The following is a 16,320-nucleotide window of genomic DNA, read 5'->3' as shown; positions in this document are numbered from 1 at the left end:
ATGTTTTTGCAAAAAAACCCAACCTGATTTTGTTTACATTCTTCAAGGTCGCTTTTGTACGTTTGGACGGGGTGGGAGCGATGCGTGGCTCCCGGATTCTCGCAGGCTCGTTCTCGCAGGCGCCTCTTGAACCCGACACCGTTCAGGCTCCCAGAGCCCCGAAATGCAGGGTTCATGACGGCCCTGCTAGAACCCCTCCCTTTATTTTAAAATCCCCCCCCCTCGCTTTGGATTCTGTTCTGAAATACCCAGGGGCAGCACAAGAAATCACATTTTTAGAGAAACAGTGTCAGGGCATGCCCCCCTTTCTCTTGCCAGCTCCCCTTCTAGCGAGGGCTTCTGCGGATTCCCGGTCCCTTTCTGCCAGCCGTTGGGAGGGTAGAGGACCAGCCCAGGACTGGGGGAGGAAGGAAGCGGCTATGCAGCACGCTGGCCGGGGGGCCCTGCTTGCTGGAATCTACAAGCACACACAAGGGCTACAAGCATGGATGGCTTCAAAAGGGAATTAGATAAGCATCTGGAGCAGAGGTCCATCAGTGGCTATTAACCACAAGGTATAGATAAGGGCTCTGGGGCAAGTGATGCTCTGTCTTCTTGGTGCTTGGGGGGGGGGCAACAGTGGGAGGGCTCCTAGTTTCCTGGCCCCACTGCTGGACCTCCTGATGGCCCCTGGTATTTCTGGCCACTGTGTGATACAGAGTGTTGGACTGGATGGGCCACTGGCCTGATCCAACACTGGCTTCTCTCATGTTCTTATGTCTGGGGCAAGGGATGCTCTGTATTCTTGGTGCTGGGGGGGGGGTGAACAGTGGGAGGGCTCCTAGTGTCCTGGCCCCACTGGTGGACCTCCTGACGGCACCTGGTATTTCTGGCCACTGTGTGACACAGAGTGTTGGACTGGATGGGCCTTTGGCCTGATCCAACATTGGCGTCTCTTATGTTCTTATGTTAATCCTTCAGGAGCTGTTTCCTCCTGCAAGCCCCCTCCCTGTTCACCACACCGCTTGCCGTCTGTCCCGGATGTAAACCGCCTTCTCTTCCGGACAGAGAGCTGCACTCTAACGATAGTTAAGAGAACAAAAGTGGCGCTGACCTGGACGTGGAGACCTCTGGACAAAAGGCGCAGCGTTTTTTAAGGCAGACAACGGCTGCTTAGTGACAGCGGAGCCCTGTTTTGCCACACACAAGAAACCCCCGTTTGCGTCGGCCTCGTGATCTGGAGCAAACCAGCCCGCTCCCGGCTTCTCCTCCGCGGGCCCCCCATTGCAAACAGTTCACAAAACAGGCGACGGCGGCCGCGGTGGAGGGGAAGCAGCAGCGACAGCGGCAGCTAAGCCCACGCACGGTCACCGTTTAAGCAGCTGACACCTGGCATGCGTTACCTGCTTAGCTGTCTCTTTCTGGCACAGCTCTAGCTGCTCCACCTGCAAGATGGGGGAAGGGGAGACCAAGGGAAGGCAGAGGTAAACACACCGTAGCTCCAAAGAAGCGGCAGAGGTGGGAAGAGGACTGCGCCTCAGTGGCCCCAGTTCAAACCCCGGCCTCTCCAGTTAATGGGAATGGGCAGGCGGGGATGGGAAAGACCTCTCTGGCTGGAGGCCCTGGAGAAAGAGCTGCTGCCTGTCTAAGTGGGCGACACTTTGAGGCCAAAGGGTCTGACTCGGCAGAAAGCAGCTGCAAGTGTTCTTCTAACTGTTAAGCCTAAGCCAGAGCTGAGGGTCTGTGTCTGAGGAACTTCCCTCCCCCTCTCAGGCTCTGCAGTGCCACAAGGGTCCGACTCAGCAGAAAGCAGCTGCAAGTGTTCTTCTAACAGTTAAGACTAAGCCAGGTCTGAGGGTCTGTGTCTGAGGAACTTCCCTCCCCCTCGCAGGCCCTGCAGTGCCACAAGGGTTCGACTCAGCAGAAAGCAGCTGCAAGTGTTCTTCTAACTTCAAGACTAAGCCAGGCTGAGGGCCTGTGTCTGAGGAGCTCCCCTCCCTCTCGCAGGCTCTGCAGTACCACAAGACACCAGAGCGGCGGGGTGTGTGTGTGTTCTATGGGCAGGGTTGCCAAGTGTATCTTTGCCGGGAGCGGGGGGCTCCCGGCTGGCGTCTTGTGCGCACGTGCGCGCCGCACGCACGTCACCCGGAAGTGACGGGAGGACGCCAGGCACGCTGCGGGCGGGGCGCCCCCAGCGTGCCCGGCGTGCCCGCACCACTTCCGGGTGACGCGCACGTCGGGGTGGAGTTCCGCCCGGGGCCCGATCCGGCGGCACCGGGGAACGGGCCACTGGAGCGGGGGTTTCCCCACCCCCCGGGGGGACTTGGGATCCCTATCTATGGGGTAGGGTAGGGATGATGGTACACATGCCATGAAAGGGAGCCAGACTGTTCTACTCAGGGGGCAGGGAGTAGCCATCCCGCATCCCAAGGCCTCCCCTCACCGGAGCTCTGGGAAACACCATCTATCTTCCCTGACCTTCAGCCACCCAGCTCTGTCCTCAAGAGGCCCCCTGGGGTGGACGGTAGCTGGGAGGGGACATACCAAAGGATGCCCTCAACAGCCTGCTTCCCGACAGATGGCCACATCAGGCCCGCAGAGAGACGTCCGGATCCGCTTGTCCGAACGGCCTCCGTTGCCCACCACTGCCTGGCTCGCTCGGAAGGGAAGGACCAGGCGGAGGGGGACCTTAACGGCGCCTGCTTTCCAGACTGGCACGTCTTTCACCTCCTCCCTCCCCCAAGACGCTCAGGGCACTGGCGTCCCTTTCCCCCACCCTCTGTTTTAGCCTCACAGTGACCCTGTGAGGCAGGTCTGGCTGAGAGTGTGGGACTGGTACGAGGTCACCTGCTGCTCAGCCCCGGTGTGGGACTGGTCCAAGGTCACCTGCTGCTCAGCAGCCACCTCCCCCCCCCCATGCCCTCTCCCTCCGTGCCCCACTGAGCCCCACAGAGCCGGGGAAAGGCCTTACCTGCACCAGCAGCTTCTGCCTGGCCTCCTCGTACTTGGCTGTCACCCCCTCCAGCTTCTTGTGGGCCTCCTCAGCCTCCTTCTTGCTGACGGCCACCAGCTTCTCCGCCTCCCGCCTGGCCTCCTCCAGCTCCTGGGCGTGCCTCTGCTTGGCCTGGGCCAGCTCCGCATCCAGGCGCTGCTGCCCGTGGCTGGCCTGCTCGGCCAGAGTTCGCTTCTCTTCGGCCAGCTGGGCGTGGGCCCGCTGCAGAGCAGTCAGGCTCTCCGCGTAGCCGGCGTTCTCCGTCTGCAGCTGCTGCACGCGGCGCTCCTGCTCGGGGACCCTCTCCTTCAGAGAAAGCAGTTCCGCCAGCTCCTGCTTGGTGCGGGCCAGCTCCGCCTGCAAAGCGCCGGTGTCCTTGGACAGCCGCTCCAGCTCCTCTTGGTGCCGGCTCTTCTGGGCCGCCTGCTCGGCCTGCAGCTGCTGGTAGAGGCCCTTGACGGGTGCCAGCTCCCCGATCGTGGCCTGGGCGCCGGTCAGCTCCTGCTGCAGGGCCACCAGGATTTGCTCCTTCTGGAAGGCCTTCTCCTGCAGGGCGCGGAACTCCTTGCGGAGGTCCTCCTCGCGCTTGGCCAGGGCGCTCAGCTCCTTCCTCTGGGCCTCCGAGGAGCCCTGCAGCTCCTCGGCCTGCTTCTGGTAGCCCTGGGCCTCGGCCTTCATGGTGGAGCACCGCTCGGCGGCCCGGGAGGCGGCCGTGGCCATCTCGGACTGCAGCAGCCGCAGCCGCTCCTCCAGCTTCTTGCTCTTCTCGGACTCGGCCACAGCCAGCCGCCGCATCTCCTTGCTCTCCGCCTCCTTCTCCAGCAGCTGCCGGCGCGTGAGGGACAGCTCCTTCTCCAGGCTGCCGAGGAGGCTGTTCTTCCGCTCCGCGTCCTGGAGGCAGCGGGACATCTGCTCCTTCCAGCTCTCCTCGGATTTCCCCTTCTCCTGGGCCAGAGCCCGTAGGGCCGCCAGCTCCTCCTCGGCCCTCGCCACGGCCTCTCTGCTCTGGACCAGCTCCTTCCCTTTCTCCAGGAGCTCCCTCTTCAGCTTCTCGGCGGCGCTGGCCTGCGTGGAGCGGGCAGCCGCCAGGAGCTTCTCCAGCTCCGCAGCCTTCTCCTTGTGCTGCGCCGCTTCCCGCTGCGAGGCCTCCGACTCGGCTGCCTGCCGCTGCTCCGAGGCCGCCGCCGCTTTCTCCAGCTTGGCAGCGGCGCCCCGCTGCTCCTCGCACTGCCGCTCGAGCTTCTCCACTCGGCCGTGGAGCGCCTCGCACTCCTTCTGCTTCTTTTCGCAGAGCTCCTGCCTGGAGGTGGCCTCCTGCTCCTGGCGCCGCTTCTCTTCCTCCAGGCTCTGGAGCTGCCGGTTCTTGGCCCCCAGGGTGGCTCTGAGGCTGTCCAGCTCCGCCTCCCGGGTCCTGGCCACCTCCAGGAAGCCCTGCAGCTCCCCCTCCATCTTGGCCGCCCGCTCCTTCAGTGCCTCCACCGAGGCCAGCTCGCCTTTCAGCTTCTGCACGGTCTTCTGCAGGTCCCGCAGCTCCTCGTCGCGGGAGACGTTCTTCACGCGCAGCTCCTCCAGCTCCCGCTCCTTCTCCTCCACCGCGCCCCGTGCCCGGGCCACTTCCTCCTGGAGCCCCGAGACCTCCACCCGCATCTCGTTCGTGACATTCTGCAGCTGCACTTCCAAGGCGGCCCGGCCCGCCTTCTCCGCGGACAGCTCTGCTTGGGCTCGCTCCTGCTCCCCCGCCAGCCGCCGGGCTTCCTCGTCCCGCGCGGCCAGCTCTCGCTTCTGCTGCGCCGTGGCTTCCTCCAGTTTCCCCTTCAAGGCCTTCACCTGGCTGGCCAGCTGCTCTGCCTCTTGCTCCTTTTCCTTGACGGCGGACTTGACGCTGGAGAGGCTGGCTTCTGCCGCAGCCAGGTCTTTGCGGCTCCGCTCCCTGAACTGCTGTGCCCTGGCCTCCAGCTCCACCCTGCCGTCTCTCTCGGCGGCCAGCTCTTTGGTGAGGGCTTCCAGGGCCAGCGCTGCCTTGCGCTCCTCCTCTTTCGCCTTCGCCATGCTCTGGGCCGCCTCCTGGCGAGCCGCCGCCGTTTTCTCCTGCAAAGAGGCCACCTCGGCCCGGAGCTTCTCCTCAGCCCCCTCCTTCTCCCGGGCCTGAGCCTGCAGCGTGGCTTGCGCTTCCTTGTGTTCGCTTTTCAGAAGCTTCAGCTGGGCTTCCGCCGTGGCCGCTTTCTCCTGCTCGGCCCGCAGCTGCTGGCGGGCCTGCTCCCGGTCTTGCTGCAGGGCCTGGATCCTCTCCTCCAGCTTGCCCTGCTGGCCTCTGTCTTCCGAGGAGAGCTCCCCCAGCTTCTGCACCTGCCCCTCCAGGGCCTGCCGCCTGGCCTTCTCCTCGCTCATTTCCCGCTGGGCCTGGTCGTGCTGCTTGGCCAGTTCCTGGAGCTGCTCCTCCAGCTCGGCGATCCGCCGGAGGTTGCCCTCCAGGGACTCCGCCGCCCTCCTCTTCTCGTCCTCCAGGATGCCCTCCGTGTTGCGGACCGACTCCTCCAGGACCAAGAGGCGCTCCTGCAGGCGGGCGTTCTCCTTGGCCACCTTCTCCCGCTCGGCCAGCTTCTGCTGGGCCTCCCGCAGCTGGCCTTTCAGAGCCGGCACCGCCCCCGCCTGGGCCTCGCTCTGCTGGCACTGGGCCGTGAGGGTCGCCACCCTGGCCTCCAGCTCCTGGACCTTCTGGCTGAGCTCTGATCTCTCCCTCTGGGCCTCTGCGGCGGAGGCAGCCCGGGCTTCCTCCAGAGTCTGTAGGCGACTAGCTAGAGCGGACCGCGCCGCTTCCGCCTCCTCCAGCTGCCTCCGCGCCAGCTCCAGCTCCTGGCCAGCCCTGCGGCACTCTTCCCGGCCTGCCGCTTCCGCCTGTGCCAGGGCTTCCTTGCTCTGCTGCAGGGAGCTATTCAGGTGGTCCACCTGGAGGCTCAGCTCTTGGACGGTGGCCCGGGATGCCTGCTCTTTCTGCTGCAGGTCCGCCAGCAGCCGCCCGTTCTGGCTTTTCTCCGCCTCGGCCTGCTGGTGCCAGGCCAGCAGCTCCTGGTCCTTCTGGTGAAGGAGGCCCGTCAGCTTGGCGATCTCTGCAGTCAGGGTGTCCATCTGGGCGGTCAAGCGCTCTTCCTGCGCCCGGGAGTCCTGCTCCAGTTTCTCCCTGGCCCGAGAGAGCTCGGAGACGGAACTCTGCAGGCTGCCGAGGAGGCCTGTGAGCTGGAGCTTCTCCTCCTCGAAGTTGCCCCGGTCGGTCTGGAGGGTGGCTTCCAGCAGGCGCTTCTCCTCTTCAACACGGGCCACGGTGGCCTGGAGCTCGGCCTGCTGGCCCTGGAGGCTGGCCACCTCTTGCTTCAGGTCTTCGAGCTGCTGGGACAAAGGGGACAGGACGGACTTCCGTTAGGACTGCTTCCCCTTCCCCTCCGCTATGTCCCCAAGGCCCCCCACCCCCCCTCACAGCCACTTTGCCTGCTGGGCAGTCTTCCGAACTGGGAATACGCTAGAAGCAAGGCTAGAGATGTGAAGGCCCGGAAAAAAAACGGAAAAATTCGGGAAAAAACCCAGGTTTTTTCCGTTTTTTTCCTGAAGCCTTTTTTGTTTTTTCCAAAAAATTGGAAAAATTGAAATAAAATAAAATAAAATAAATTGACTATGGAACGTTTAATATTTTCCAAATCATTTCTAAAATATATAATGGTATCAGATTGATCTAATTTCTGTGCACTGAGGACAAGCCAGTCCTAGGTTACAAACTGAACTCTCCAATGCAAGAACAAGATGCATTTCTTCCTTTAGGAGGTGCTATTGTCAGAAGAAAATAAAAAGGTTTCAGTTTTGTTTTTGCATGTGGGTGGGTATTCTGTTTGTAATAATTGTTTGGATACACTATATTTTTAATATGCTAGTTGTGATAATTTCATGCCAAGTAAAAATGTCCATAGTCATATTTTATGTTCCTAAAGTAACAGAATGACTTTCAATCTAGAAAAGACAAAAGAAATGCTAATGTAGCATTTTTTTCAATTTTTCCGAAAATTTCCGTTTTTTCCGAGCTTCAAAATTTCCGGAAATTTTACATCTCTAAGCAAGGCTCCCTCTAAGCTGTGGACTCTTGTCTGTCTCTGGTCAGAGAGTCTGTCTCTGTCTCCCGGGGCCGCCGTTTTGTGATCGTGCCGACGACCCGGAGTCGGAACTCCACCGGCGCCTGCAAGCTAGAGAGGGCTGAAGACCCCTGATCTAAACCCACAGGCCCCCGCCCCTTCCTACCTGCAGGACGTTCCCCATGACCTCTCCCGCCTCCGGGGAAGAGCTGCTCTCCTTCAGCTTCGCCAGCTGGTCCTCCAGCAAGGAGATCTTCCCCTGCAGGATCTCCAGCTTCTCTTCCAAGCATTTCTGGGGAAGAAAACAGAAGCCCTTCAGAGAAGAAAAAGGTCATGGCAAAAGGGGCGCCCGTTCCCCTCCAGCCTACCCCGCCCGAGATGCGAGAGGAGGAACCCCCGTGTCTCTCTCTCTCTCGTGTGCTGACCTTCTCGCTGAGGGCTTGGTGGAGGTCTTTCTCCAGGTGGCTCCTCCTCTCCTCCCAGTCCCGTAGGGCTGTGTTGTGTTCCGTGGAGAGCTCGTTCATGGCTTCCTGCAGTCCCATGAGGTTGCTGGCCAACTCCCGAAGCTGGCTCAAAAGAGAGGAGGGGAAGGGGAGGGACAGGTTTGGAGACTTTGGTATTAGCATTGACACACACACACCCGTCCCCAACACGGAAGGTGCGGTGGACGGGACCAAATCCTCAAAACTAACTTGGGTTAGTCTCTGGCAGCAAAAAAGAGCCAGAGTCCAGGAGCACCTTCAAGACTAACAAAATTTGTGGCAGAGGATGAGATGACTGAAGGAGCGAGCACTGACTAGAGATGTGAAGGCCCGGAAAAAAACCGGAAAAAATCGGGGAAAAACCCCAGGTTTTTCCCGTTTTTTTCCTGAAGCCTTTTTTGTTTTGTTTTTCCGAAAAATTGGAAAAATTGAAAATAAAATAAAATAAATTGACTATGGAACGTTTTATTTTAACATGATGAATAAAATATTTTAAGACAAGGTGTTCAGATATTTTCCAAATCATTTCTAAAAAATATGTATGGTATCAGATTGATCTAATTTCTGTGCACTGAGGACAAGCAAGTCCTAGGTTACAAACTGAACTCTCCAATGCAAGAACAAGATGCATTTCTTCCTTTAGGAGGTGCGATTGTCAGAAGAAAATAAAAAGGTTTCAGTTTTGTTTTTTCATGTGGGTGGGTATTCTGTTTGTAATAATTGTTTGGGTACACTATATTTTTAATATGCTAGTTGTGATAATTTCATGCCAAGTAAAAATGTCCATAGTCATTTTTATGTTCCTAAAGTAACAGAATGACTTTCAATCTAGAAAAGGCAAAAGAAATGCTAATGTAGCATTTTTTCAATTTTTCCGAAAATTTCCGTTTTTTCCCGAAAAAAACCCGGAAAAAAACCGGGTTTTTTTCCGAGCTTCAAGATTTCCGGAAATTTTACATCTCTAGCACTGACTCACGAAAGCTCCTCCCCTGCCACAAATGTGAGTCTTGGAAGCACTCCTGGACTCTTGCTCTTTTCTACTACTGCTACAGACAGACTGACAGGGCGACCCACTAAAGGTGACACCAGACCGCACCAGGCACTGATTATCTGGCAAGAGTAGCTAGGCTTTCTTGCGCACACATGAGGCAACTTAAGTTTTAAAAGGAAAGTATTTGTTTAAAACAATAATCAAGAGAGAGAAATACGAAATCCAGCACAGAAGGCTTCAGAGAGTACAACAAAAAAATAACAAACACTGACTCAACTACCTTTGTTCTATATCACAGTTTTCAGGAAGCATAGGTCATAAATCACAACGAGGCTTCACCCGCATACAGCAGTTCCCAGAATCTCCTAGGCTAAATTTTCCCCCCAGCTAAGGTGTCAAAATATACTCTTTTCCCTTTCAAATGTCAGCTGCTCCCACTTTACGGTCAAAACAGTTTTTCAAATAGAGTTAATTGGTAGGTCTGCCTGTCCTTAGAATCAACACCTTAACAATAACAAACTTAAAACAGCTGCACTGGGAAGAAGGCTAACATACTGATACACCACTTAACCCTTCATAGGCACTTTTGCTTCACAAGTGCCCCCGTGGAACCAGGCTCACGGCAAATTTGCACCTTAAAGGCAGGAAGAGGCCACACGGCCCCAGAGTCCCAACTCATTGGGTCTGTTTCTAAACACCTAACCCCGACAGAAATGCCACCCTGTTGTGCAACGGAACTTCACCATTTGCTGTAGTAGTTAAGTTTGGTGTAGAGCCAGTTTGGTGTCGTGGTTAATTGCGAGGACTCTAATCTGGGAGAACCAGGGGTTGATTCCCCACTCCACCACTCGCAGCTGCTGGATGACCCTGTGTCAAGCCATAGTTCTGACAAGAGCTGTTCTTGAAAAAGAGCAGTTTCTGTCAAGAGCTCTCTGAGCCCCGCCTACCTTGCAGGGTGTCTGTTCTGGGTGGGGAGGGGAAGGGAAAGGAGATTGTAAACCGCTCTGTAGTGAAGGGCGGGGCGTAAATCCAATCTCTTCTTCTTCTTCACTGAGATTACAACACAGTCCAAGGTGACTTGAATTCCCGTCCAAGAAGCCATGCTTCTATTCTAAAGGAGGAGGAGGGGATTGGATTTATACCCCACCCTTCACCCGGAGTCTCAGAGCGGTTTACAATCTCCTTTCCCTTCCCCCTCCCCACAACAGACACCCTGGGAGGTAGGTGGGGCTGAGAGAGCTCTTTCGAGAACTGCTCTTTCAAGGACAGCTCTTGTCAGAAAACTATGGCTTGCCCAAGGTCCTCCAGCAGTTGCAAGTGGAGGAGTGGGAAACCAAACCCAGTTCTCCCAGATTAGAGTCTGCGCACTTAACCACTACACCAAACTGGCTCTCTGAGAATTCATTGCACCAAACTGGCCAAGAACCCAGAAAGCTGGAGCGTTCCGCTACCTTGAAAGAGAGATCGCCATTCTCCTCCAAGAGCTGGTTGATTTTCCGGTCCATCTGGCCCCTTTCGGTTTTCAGGTCCTGACACTGCTTCAAGGTCTCTTGCAGACGTAAGAGGAGGCTGAGGGAGAAAGAAAGGCACTGCTCGAAACAGGAGCAAACCCCAGGCGAGGCAACGACGCTGGGATGTGACAGCAAAGAACAAAAACGGAACCTCGGGGCGTCTTAAAGACTAATACCTTTGAGAGGGCTACAGCCCACTTCCATTTGCTGCATGAAGCAAAACCTCAGACAGTGGAAAATAGAAAACACAAGGAAAGTTTTGATAAAGGTGAAAGGCGGATTGTGACGTTTCTATGCAAAGCTCAGACAATGATGACATGTAACGAAGGAAGAATGAGAAGAAGAGATTAGATTTATACCCTGCCCTTCACTACCCGAAGAAGTCTCAGAGCCGCTTACAAAATGCTTCCCCTTCCCCTCCCCACAACAGACACCCTGTGAGGTTGGTGGGGCTGAGAGAGCTCTTGACAGAAACTGCTCTTTTTCAAGAACAGCTCTTGTCAGAACTACGGCTTGTCCAAGGTCATCCAGCCAGGTGCGAGTGGAGGAGTGGGGAATCAAACCCGGTTCTCCCAGATTAGCGTCCGCACACTTAACCACGACACCAAACTGGAAGTAGTTACATGTCATTGATATTAATTGTGAACACTTTGGACCATTTTGATCCTTTAGCATTTATGGATAATCTACGTTTGTAGTGGTGTTTCTTTATTGGATTCATATATTTTGTTGGTGATGTTTTCAATATGTTATGATTACTGGTAATAATTTACATTTCATGCTTTGTTGTGATTTTATTACACAGTTGGTCTTCTGTTGGTGATTCTATACTGCGTATTTCCCTTGTTGTTGGTATCTTCTCGGTACGCAGCAGGGGTTACTGCGGGATTGGAGGGGGAGGAATTTGTGTATTTCCTGCATTGTGCAGGGGTTTGGACTAGATGACCCTGGAGGTCCCTTCCCACTCTATGATGATTCTATAAATGAATAAAATAGAAAGAAGGCATGGTGAATGGGAGCAGGAAGACAAGAGTGTGTGTATGGGGGGCGGGGGGGGGGCTTGCTGAGAGATCAGTAGCAAAATACCTTTCATTCTTTTCCTGGAGCTCCTCCATCTCCTTGGGCTCCATCTGATCAGCCGCTTGCCTCTCTAGCTGACGGGTCAGGCGGTCAATCCGTTGCGTCATCACCAGGATCTTCGTATCTGGAGCAGAAGAGTTACAGAGAGACACGCGAGTTAGAATCATAGAATGTTAAGAGTTGGAAGGGACCTTGCAGGTCATCTTGTCCAACCCCCTGCACTCTGCAGGAGCACAGCCGAAAGAGAGCCCTACAACACACCCCACCTGCCTCCCAGGGTGTCTGTTGTGGGGAGGGGAGGGGAAGGGAAAGGAGTTTGTCAGCCGCTCTGAGACTTCTTTGGGGAGTGAAGGGCGGGGTATAAATCCAATCTCCTCTTCTTCTTCAGGTAGATATTGAGAGCCAGTTTGGTGTAGTGGTTAAGTGCGTGGACTCTAATCTGGGAGAACTGGGTTTGATTCCCCACTCCTCCACTCGCAGTTGCTGGATGACCTTGGGCAAGCCGTAGTTCTGACAAGAGCTGTCCTTGAAAAAGAGCCGTTTCTGTCAAGAGCTCTCTCAGCCCCACCCACCGCACAGGGTGTCTGTTGTGGGGAGGGGAAGGGAAAGGCGTTTGTGAGCCACTCTCAGACTCTGAGCGAAGGGCGGGGTATAAATCCAATCTCTTCTTCTTCTTCTGTTGTCGTCTTCCCAGCATGCCATTCTGACAGTGCAACCCAGCACTCCCTGAACACAGGCATGGCCGTCTCTTCGGAATGGTCAATGACCCAAGGACACGGAGTGAGCACACCAGGCATGCCCCAATTTTTTATTGGGAAGGGGGGGGGGGACTCACCTTTCTCGTCAATGAGCTTGCGATTCTCGGCCAACTCGCGCTCAAGATCGTCCCGATTCTCCCTTTCGGCCTCCAGTTGCTTCTTCAGCCTCCTCATCTGAAACTGGGGGGTCTGCATGATGTCGCCCATGGGGGAGGTAGAGGAGCCGGGGAGAAACCTGCAAAGGGACGTCAGCCAGACGCATGTTAAGAGACATGGGGGGGGGGGGACAACCAGGGAGAATAATATAACAGAAGAGCATATGAAGAGTCCTGCTGGAGCAGACCAGTGGTCTCTCCCTTGCTCGAAAGCCAGTCGAATCAGACTCTAGGGTTGCGGTGCTCATCTCCGGTTCAAAGCCGAAGAGCCAGCGCTGTCCGAAGACGTTTCCGTGGTCATGTAGACGGCATGACTAAACACCAAGGCGCACGGAACGCTGTTACCTTCCCACCGAAGTGGTACCTCTTTATCTACTTGCAATCTCTTGCTTTCGAACTGCTAGGTTGGCAGGAGCTGGAACTAGAGACGGGAGCTCACTCTGTCATGCGGCACACTCGGGTCTCGAACTGCTGAACTACTGACCTTCCACAGCCTGCAGTTCAGCGCCTTAACCACTTGAGCCACCCCAGCTATCAGGAGCAATTATTCAATACACAGAGCATCAATTCAGATTTGACAAACCCCGTTTAAAAAAAAAAATCCACAGCCTAGACAGGAGAGTGAAACCCCATTGCCAACTTGGCGGCCCAATGGCTTGAGAAACAGACCAGTCCTGCGGCTCTCCCAGAACACCATCAGGGATATGTTCCGACGTCACCCTCAACTCTCATGAAGCTGCTTTCTAGTGAATCAGGCCGTTGGTCCACCAGGGACAGTCCTCTCCAGCGCTCCCTCTAAGCTGTGGAGCCTTGTGAGCAGAAATTCTACTTTGTGAGCTACTGACATTAAAGTTGTGAGCGAGCGATTGGGCTCCTGCATAAATCGGTTTGCTCTGGAGCCCCATCCTTCCAGAGCTAAGACAAAAAATGTGTGAGCTGGAGGCTAAAAATCTGTGAGCTGGCTCACACTAACTCAGCTTAGAGGGAACGCTGGTCCTGTCTCCTCGGACTGGCAGCCGCTCTCCCAGATCTCAGGTGGAGGACGTCTTCCACTTAGGCTCATAGAATCACAGAATTGGAAGGGGCCATGCAGGCCATCTAGTCCAGGGGTGTCGAACTCATTTGTCACGAGGGCCGGATCTGACATAAATGAGACCTTGTAGGGCCGGGCCACGTGTGTCATAAAATGTAACGCCAGGTAGCGGAGATATAAACTTTATAAAGGACACAAACACAAAGGGTTGTTTCCCCCCCCCTTAAAATAAAAACATGCTTAAAACATTAGCACTGTTGCAATATTTGGTTTATTCAACAGTGTCCGATAACGGACACCCCTTGCTCTGAATTACTGCATCAAAATGTCTGTGCTGTTGCGATCTTGAGTGCGCTGCTCACGTGTGTATCTATAAGCTGCAAACCTATGGGAATGCAGAGCAGCAGAACTGGAAGAAGAAGCAGAAGACAGCCAGTTCCACTGCGGGCCTGATAGAAAGCCTCCTGGGGCCTCATCTGGCCCCCGGGCCACATGTTTGACACCTCTGATCTAGTCCAACCCCCTGCTCGATGCCGAATCAGCCTTGAGCATCCCTGACAAGGGTTTGTCCAGCCGCTGCTTGAAGACTGCAAGTGAAGGGAAGCTCACCACCACCTCCCTAGGCAGCTGTTCTATATTCCTCCCATGAAGAACGTGAGATCCACAGCAGTGCTGAACAGGGCTTTTGCAGCATTGCCCAAGGCTTCTGGGAACGGACTGTGGCTCGTGGATAGAGCCTCGGCTTGGCATACAGACGGTCCCAGGTTCGTTCCCCTACAACTCCAATGAGAAAGTTCATGGAGCAGGATGAGGAGGATCGGGGGCCTGGAGAGGCCCTATGACAAAAGGCTGAGGGACTTGGGAAGCTTCCGTCTGGAGAAGAGGAGATTGAGGGGGGAACGGGATGGCTCTCTTGAAGTATCTGAACGGCTGTCACATAGAGGAAGGCAGGGAGCTGTTCCTGTCGGCAGCAGAGGAGAGGACTTGCAAGAATGGGCTCAAATTAAAGGCAGGAAGGTTGGACCTTAGGGAAAACTTTTTGAAAGTCAAAGTTGTGCAACGGCGGTGTACAAAGCCAATCTCTTCTTCTGCTGCTGCTGTGTGACTGAAAGTAAGCTGCAGCAGTCATTTTGTCTCTGGGCTCACCAAGCTGTGTGTCAGAATTCCCAAGGGGCCCCCTGGCTCAAAAAGGCTGGGGGGGGACCCTGCTCTCGGACACGCGGACGCTCCTCGGTTGAGAGACGACCAACACTGAGCCGCCTTGGTGGGAGGGCAGGGTAAAAGTTTGATAAATAAATAAATAAACAGTTCCGCAGGGCCTGCAAGCAGTGTTCCCTCTAAGCTGAGTCAGTGTGAGCTAGCTCACAGTTTTTTAGCCTCTGGCTCACACAATTTTGCCTTCGCTCAGGAAGGAGGGCTAATTTATGCACTAGCCAAATCGCTCACTCACAACTTTAATACCAGTAGCTCATAAAGTAGAATTTTTGCTCACAAGTCTCCACAGCTTAGAGGGAGCATTGCCTGCAAGACGGAGCTCTTCCGCCAGGCTTTCGAGGAGGAGCCGCCACCGTCACTGTACCGCCATCACGTTGCCATCTCTGGCGATGCGAACTGGCCTTGGGAATTGGAGAACGGACATAGCGTAGACCGGTCAAGAAGAGACAGCAGTACCTCTGAAACATTGCACTGGAGTCCCCGTCTTGGATGATGTACTGTTGTGAGCACCGATTCTAAATGTATAATGTCATCTGATTGTTTTATCTGGTTTTAGTGTTATGTATGGCAACTGCCTCTTGTTAGCCACCCTGAGCCCATGTAGATGGGCGGGATAGAAGCCTAATAAATAAACAAACAAACACTCACTTATTGAGGCTGGAGGACGAGGCGATCTTCTGCAGCTTCAAGAAGTGCACCTCCTGCTTCTGTGGGGTCGTCTCCTCTGAGCTGGTGCTGGAGCCAGAGAAGCTCGCTGAGTGAGGCGCTGGAAGAAGGGAGCAGGCACGGAGGCCAAGTGAGTCCAAGGGGTCCAAAGACGCACGACTGCCACCCCCCCGGCCCACAAGAAGAGCAGATTCTCTAACAGGCGTCTCTCCCCACGACTAACACAGTTCGTCTCCTCTGGCGACCCAGAAATCCGCTGGTGCCACGGCGGACGCATCTGGGTGGCTGTCGGCAACGTCGCCCCTCAGTGTGCCAACAAACCTGCAGTCAAGGCAGCTGCAAGGACAAACTGCATGCGCGCTTCTACCAGGGATGGCGCGGACGCGGGCTCGACGGCATCCCCTGCATTTCAGTCAGGCATGCTCACCCGGCACTTACTTTTCTTTTGAAGAAAGCTCTCCAGGTTCTCACCGAGGCAATCTTCGTTGTACAGCATGAAGTTCAGGAACTTGGCCATCTCTGCCTGAGGGAGGGAGGGAGAGGGGCGACAAGAGCGTGAGCCGTTTGGGCTACTGACCGGGGACGGATCGCGAGAGGGGACGCGTGCAGGCTCCCCGTCCCGGCACCAACCTTTTCGAGCTGGCGGACGCCTTGACACAGTGGGGTGGGGTGCGGGCCCAAAACGGCTGCCACAGCGGACGTTCCAGTCCCTCAGTGACAGCGGCTGCCAGCACTCTGCACCGCCAATCAAATCTCCAACGGCCAATCAGAAGCCTGGCTGGGCAAAAGCCACACCTAGCCCCGCCCACATTCTTAAGGCACGTGGCGGGCACCGGGAAGGGTGTTTGCGGTTGCCAGGGCAACCTCATTTGGAATACTGTGTGCAGTTCTGGTCACCACACCTTAAAAAGGATATTGTAGCTTTGGAAAAAGTGCAGAGAGGGGCAACTCAAATGATAAAAGGGTTGGAAAACTTTCCCTATGAGGAAAGGTTAACGTGCTTACGGCTCTTTAGCTTGGAGAAATGATGGCTGAGGGGTGACATGATTGAGGTTTATAAGATTATGCATGGGAAAGAGCAGGTAGAGAAAGAGGTACTTTTCTCCCTCTCTCACAAGACAAGAACTCCTTGTGGGCACTCCATGAAATTACTGAGCGGTCGGGTTAGAACGGATAAAAGGAAGTACTTCTTCACCCAAAGAGTGATTCACACATGGAATTCACTGCTACAGGAGATGGTGGCGGCTACAAGCATGGACGGCTTCAAAAGGGAATTAGATAGGCATATGGAGCAGAGGTCCATCAGTGGCTATCAGCCACAAGGTATAAATAGGGACTCTGGG

At 55.2% G+C, this 16,320-nt stretch overlaps 1 protein-coding gene across 2 annotated transcripts in view; it reads right to left on the bottom strand.

The window, feature by feature from the left end:
* Positions 1 to 16,320, bottom strand: part of NUMA1 (nuclear mitotic apparatus protein 1) — a 55,205-nt gene that overhangs the window by 37,784 nt on the left and 1,101 nt on the right. For both annotated transcript variants that reach the window (XM_015414991.1, XM_015414990.1), the window contains exons 3-11: positions 15,416 to 15,500; positions 14,960 to 15,077; positions 11,986 to 12,143; positions 11,157 to 11,274; positions 10,011 to 10,128; positions 7,512 to 7,652; positions 7,253 to 7,378; positions 2,951 to 6,355; positions 1,383 to 1,424 (exon numbers count right to left, since the gene is read on the bottom strand). In XM_015414991.1, coding sequence (XP_015270477.1) covers positions 1,383 to 1,424; positions 2,951 to 6,355; positions 7,253 to 7,378; positions 7,512 to 7,652; positions 10,011 to 10,128; positions 11,157 to 11,274; positions 11,986 to 12,143; positions 14,960 to 15,077; positions 15,416 to 15,500 — 4,311 coding nt within the window. The remainder of the gene's footprint in view (positions 1 to 1,382; positions 1,425 to 2,950; positions 6,356 to 7,252; positions 7,379 to 7,511; positions 7,653 to 10,010; positions 10,129 to 11,156; positions 11,275 to 11,985; positions 12,144 to 14,959; positions 15,078 to 15,415; positions 15,501 to 16,320) is intronic.

Source organism: Gekko japonicus, unplaced genomic scaffold, assembly GCF_001447785.1.
Source record: "Gekko japonicus isolate JY-2015 unplaced genomic scaffold, Gekko_japonicus_V1.1 scaffold5022, whole genome shotgun sequence".
NCBI lineage: Eukaryota > Metazoa > Chordata > Lepidosauria > Squamata > Gekkonidae > Gekko > Gekko japonicus.
This window is presented reverse-complemented; position numbering and strand designations above follow the sequence as displayed.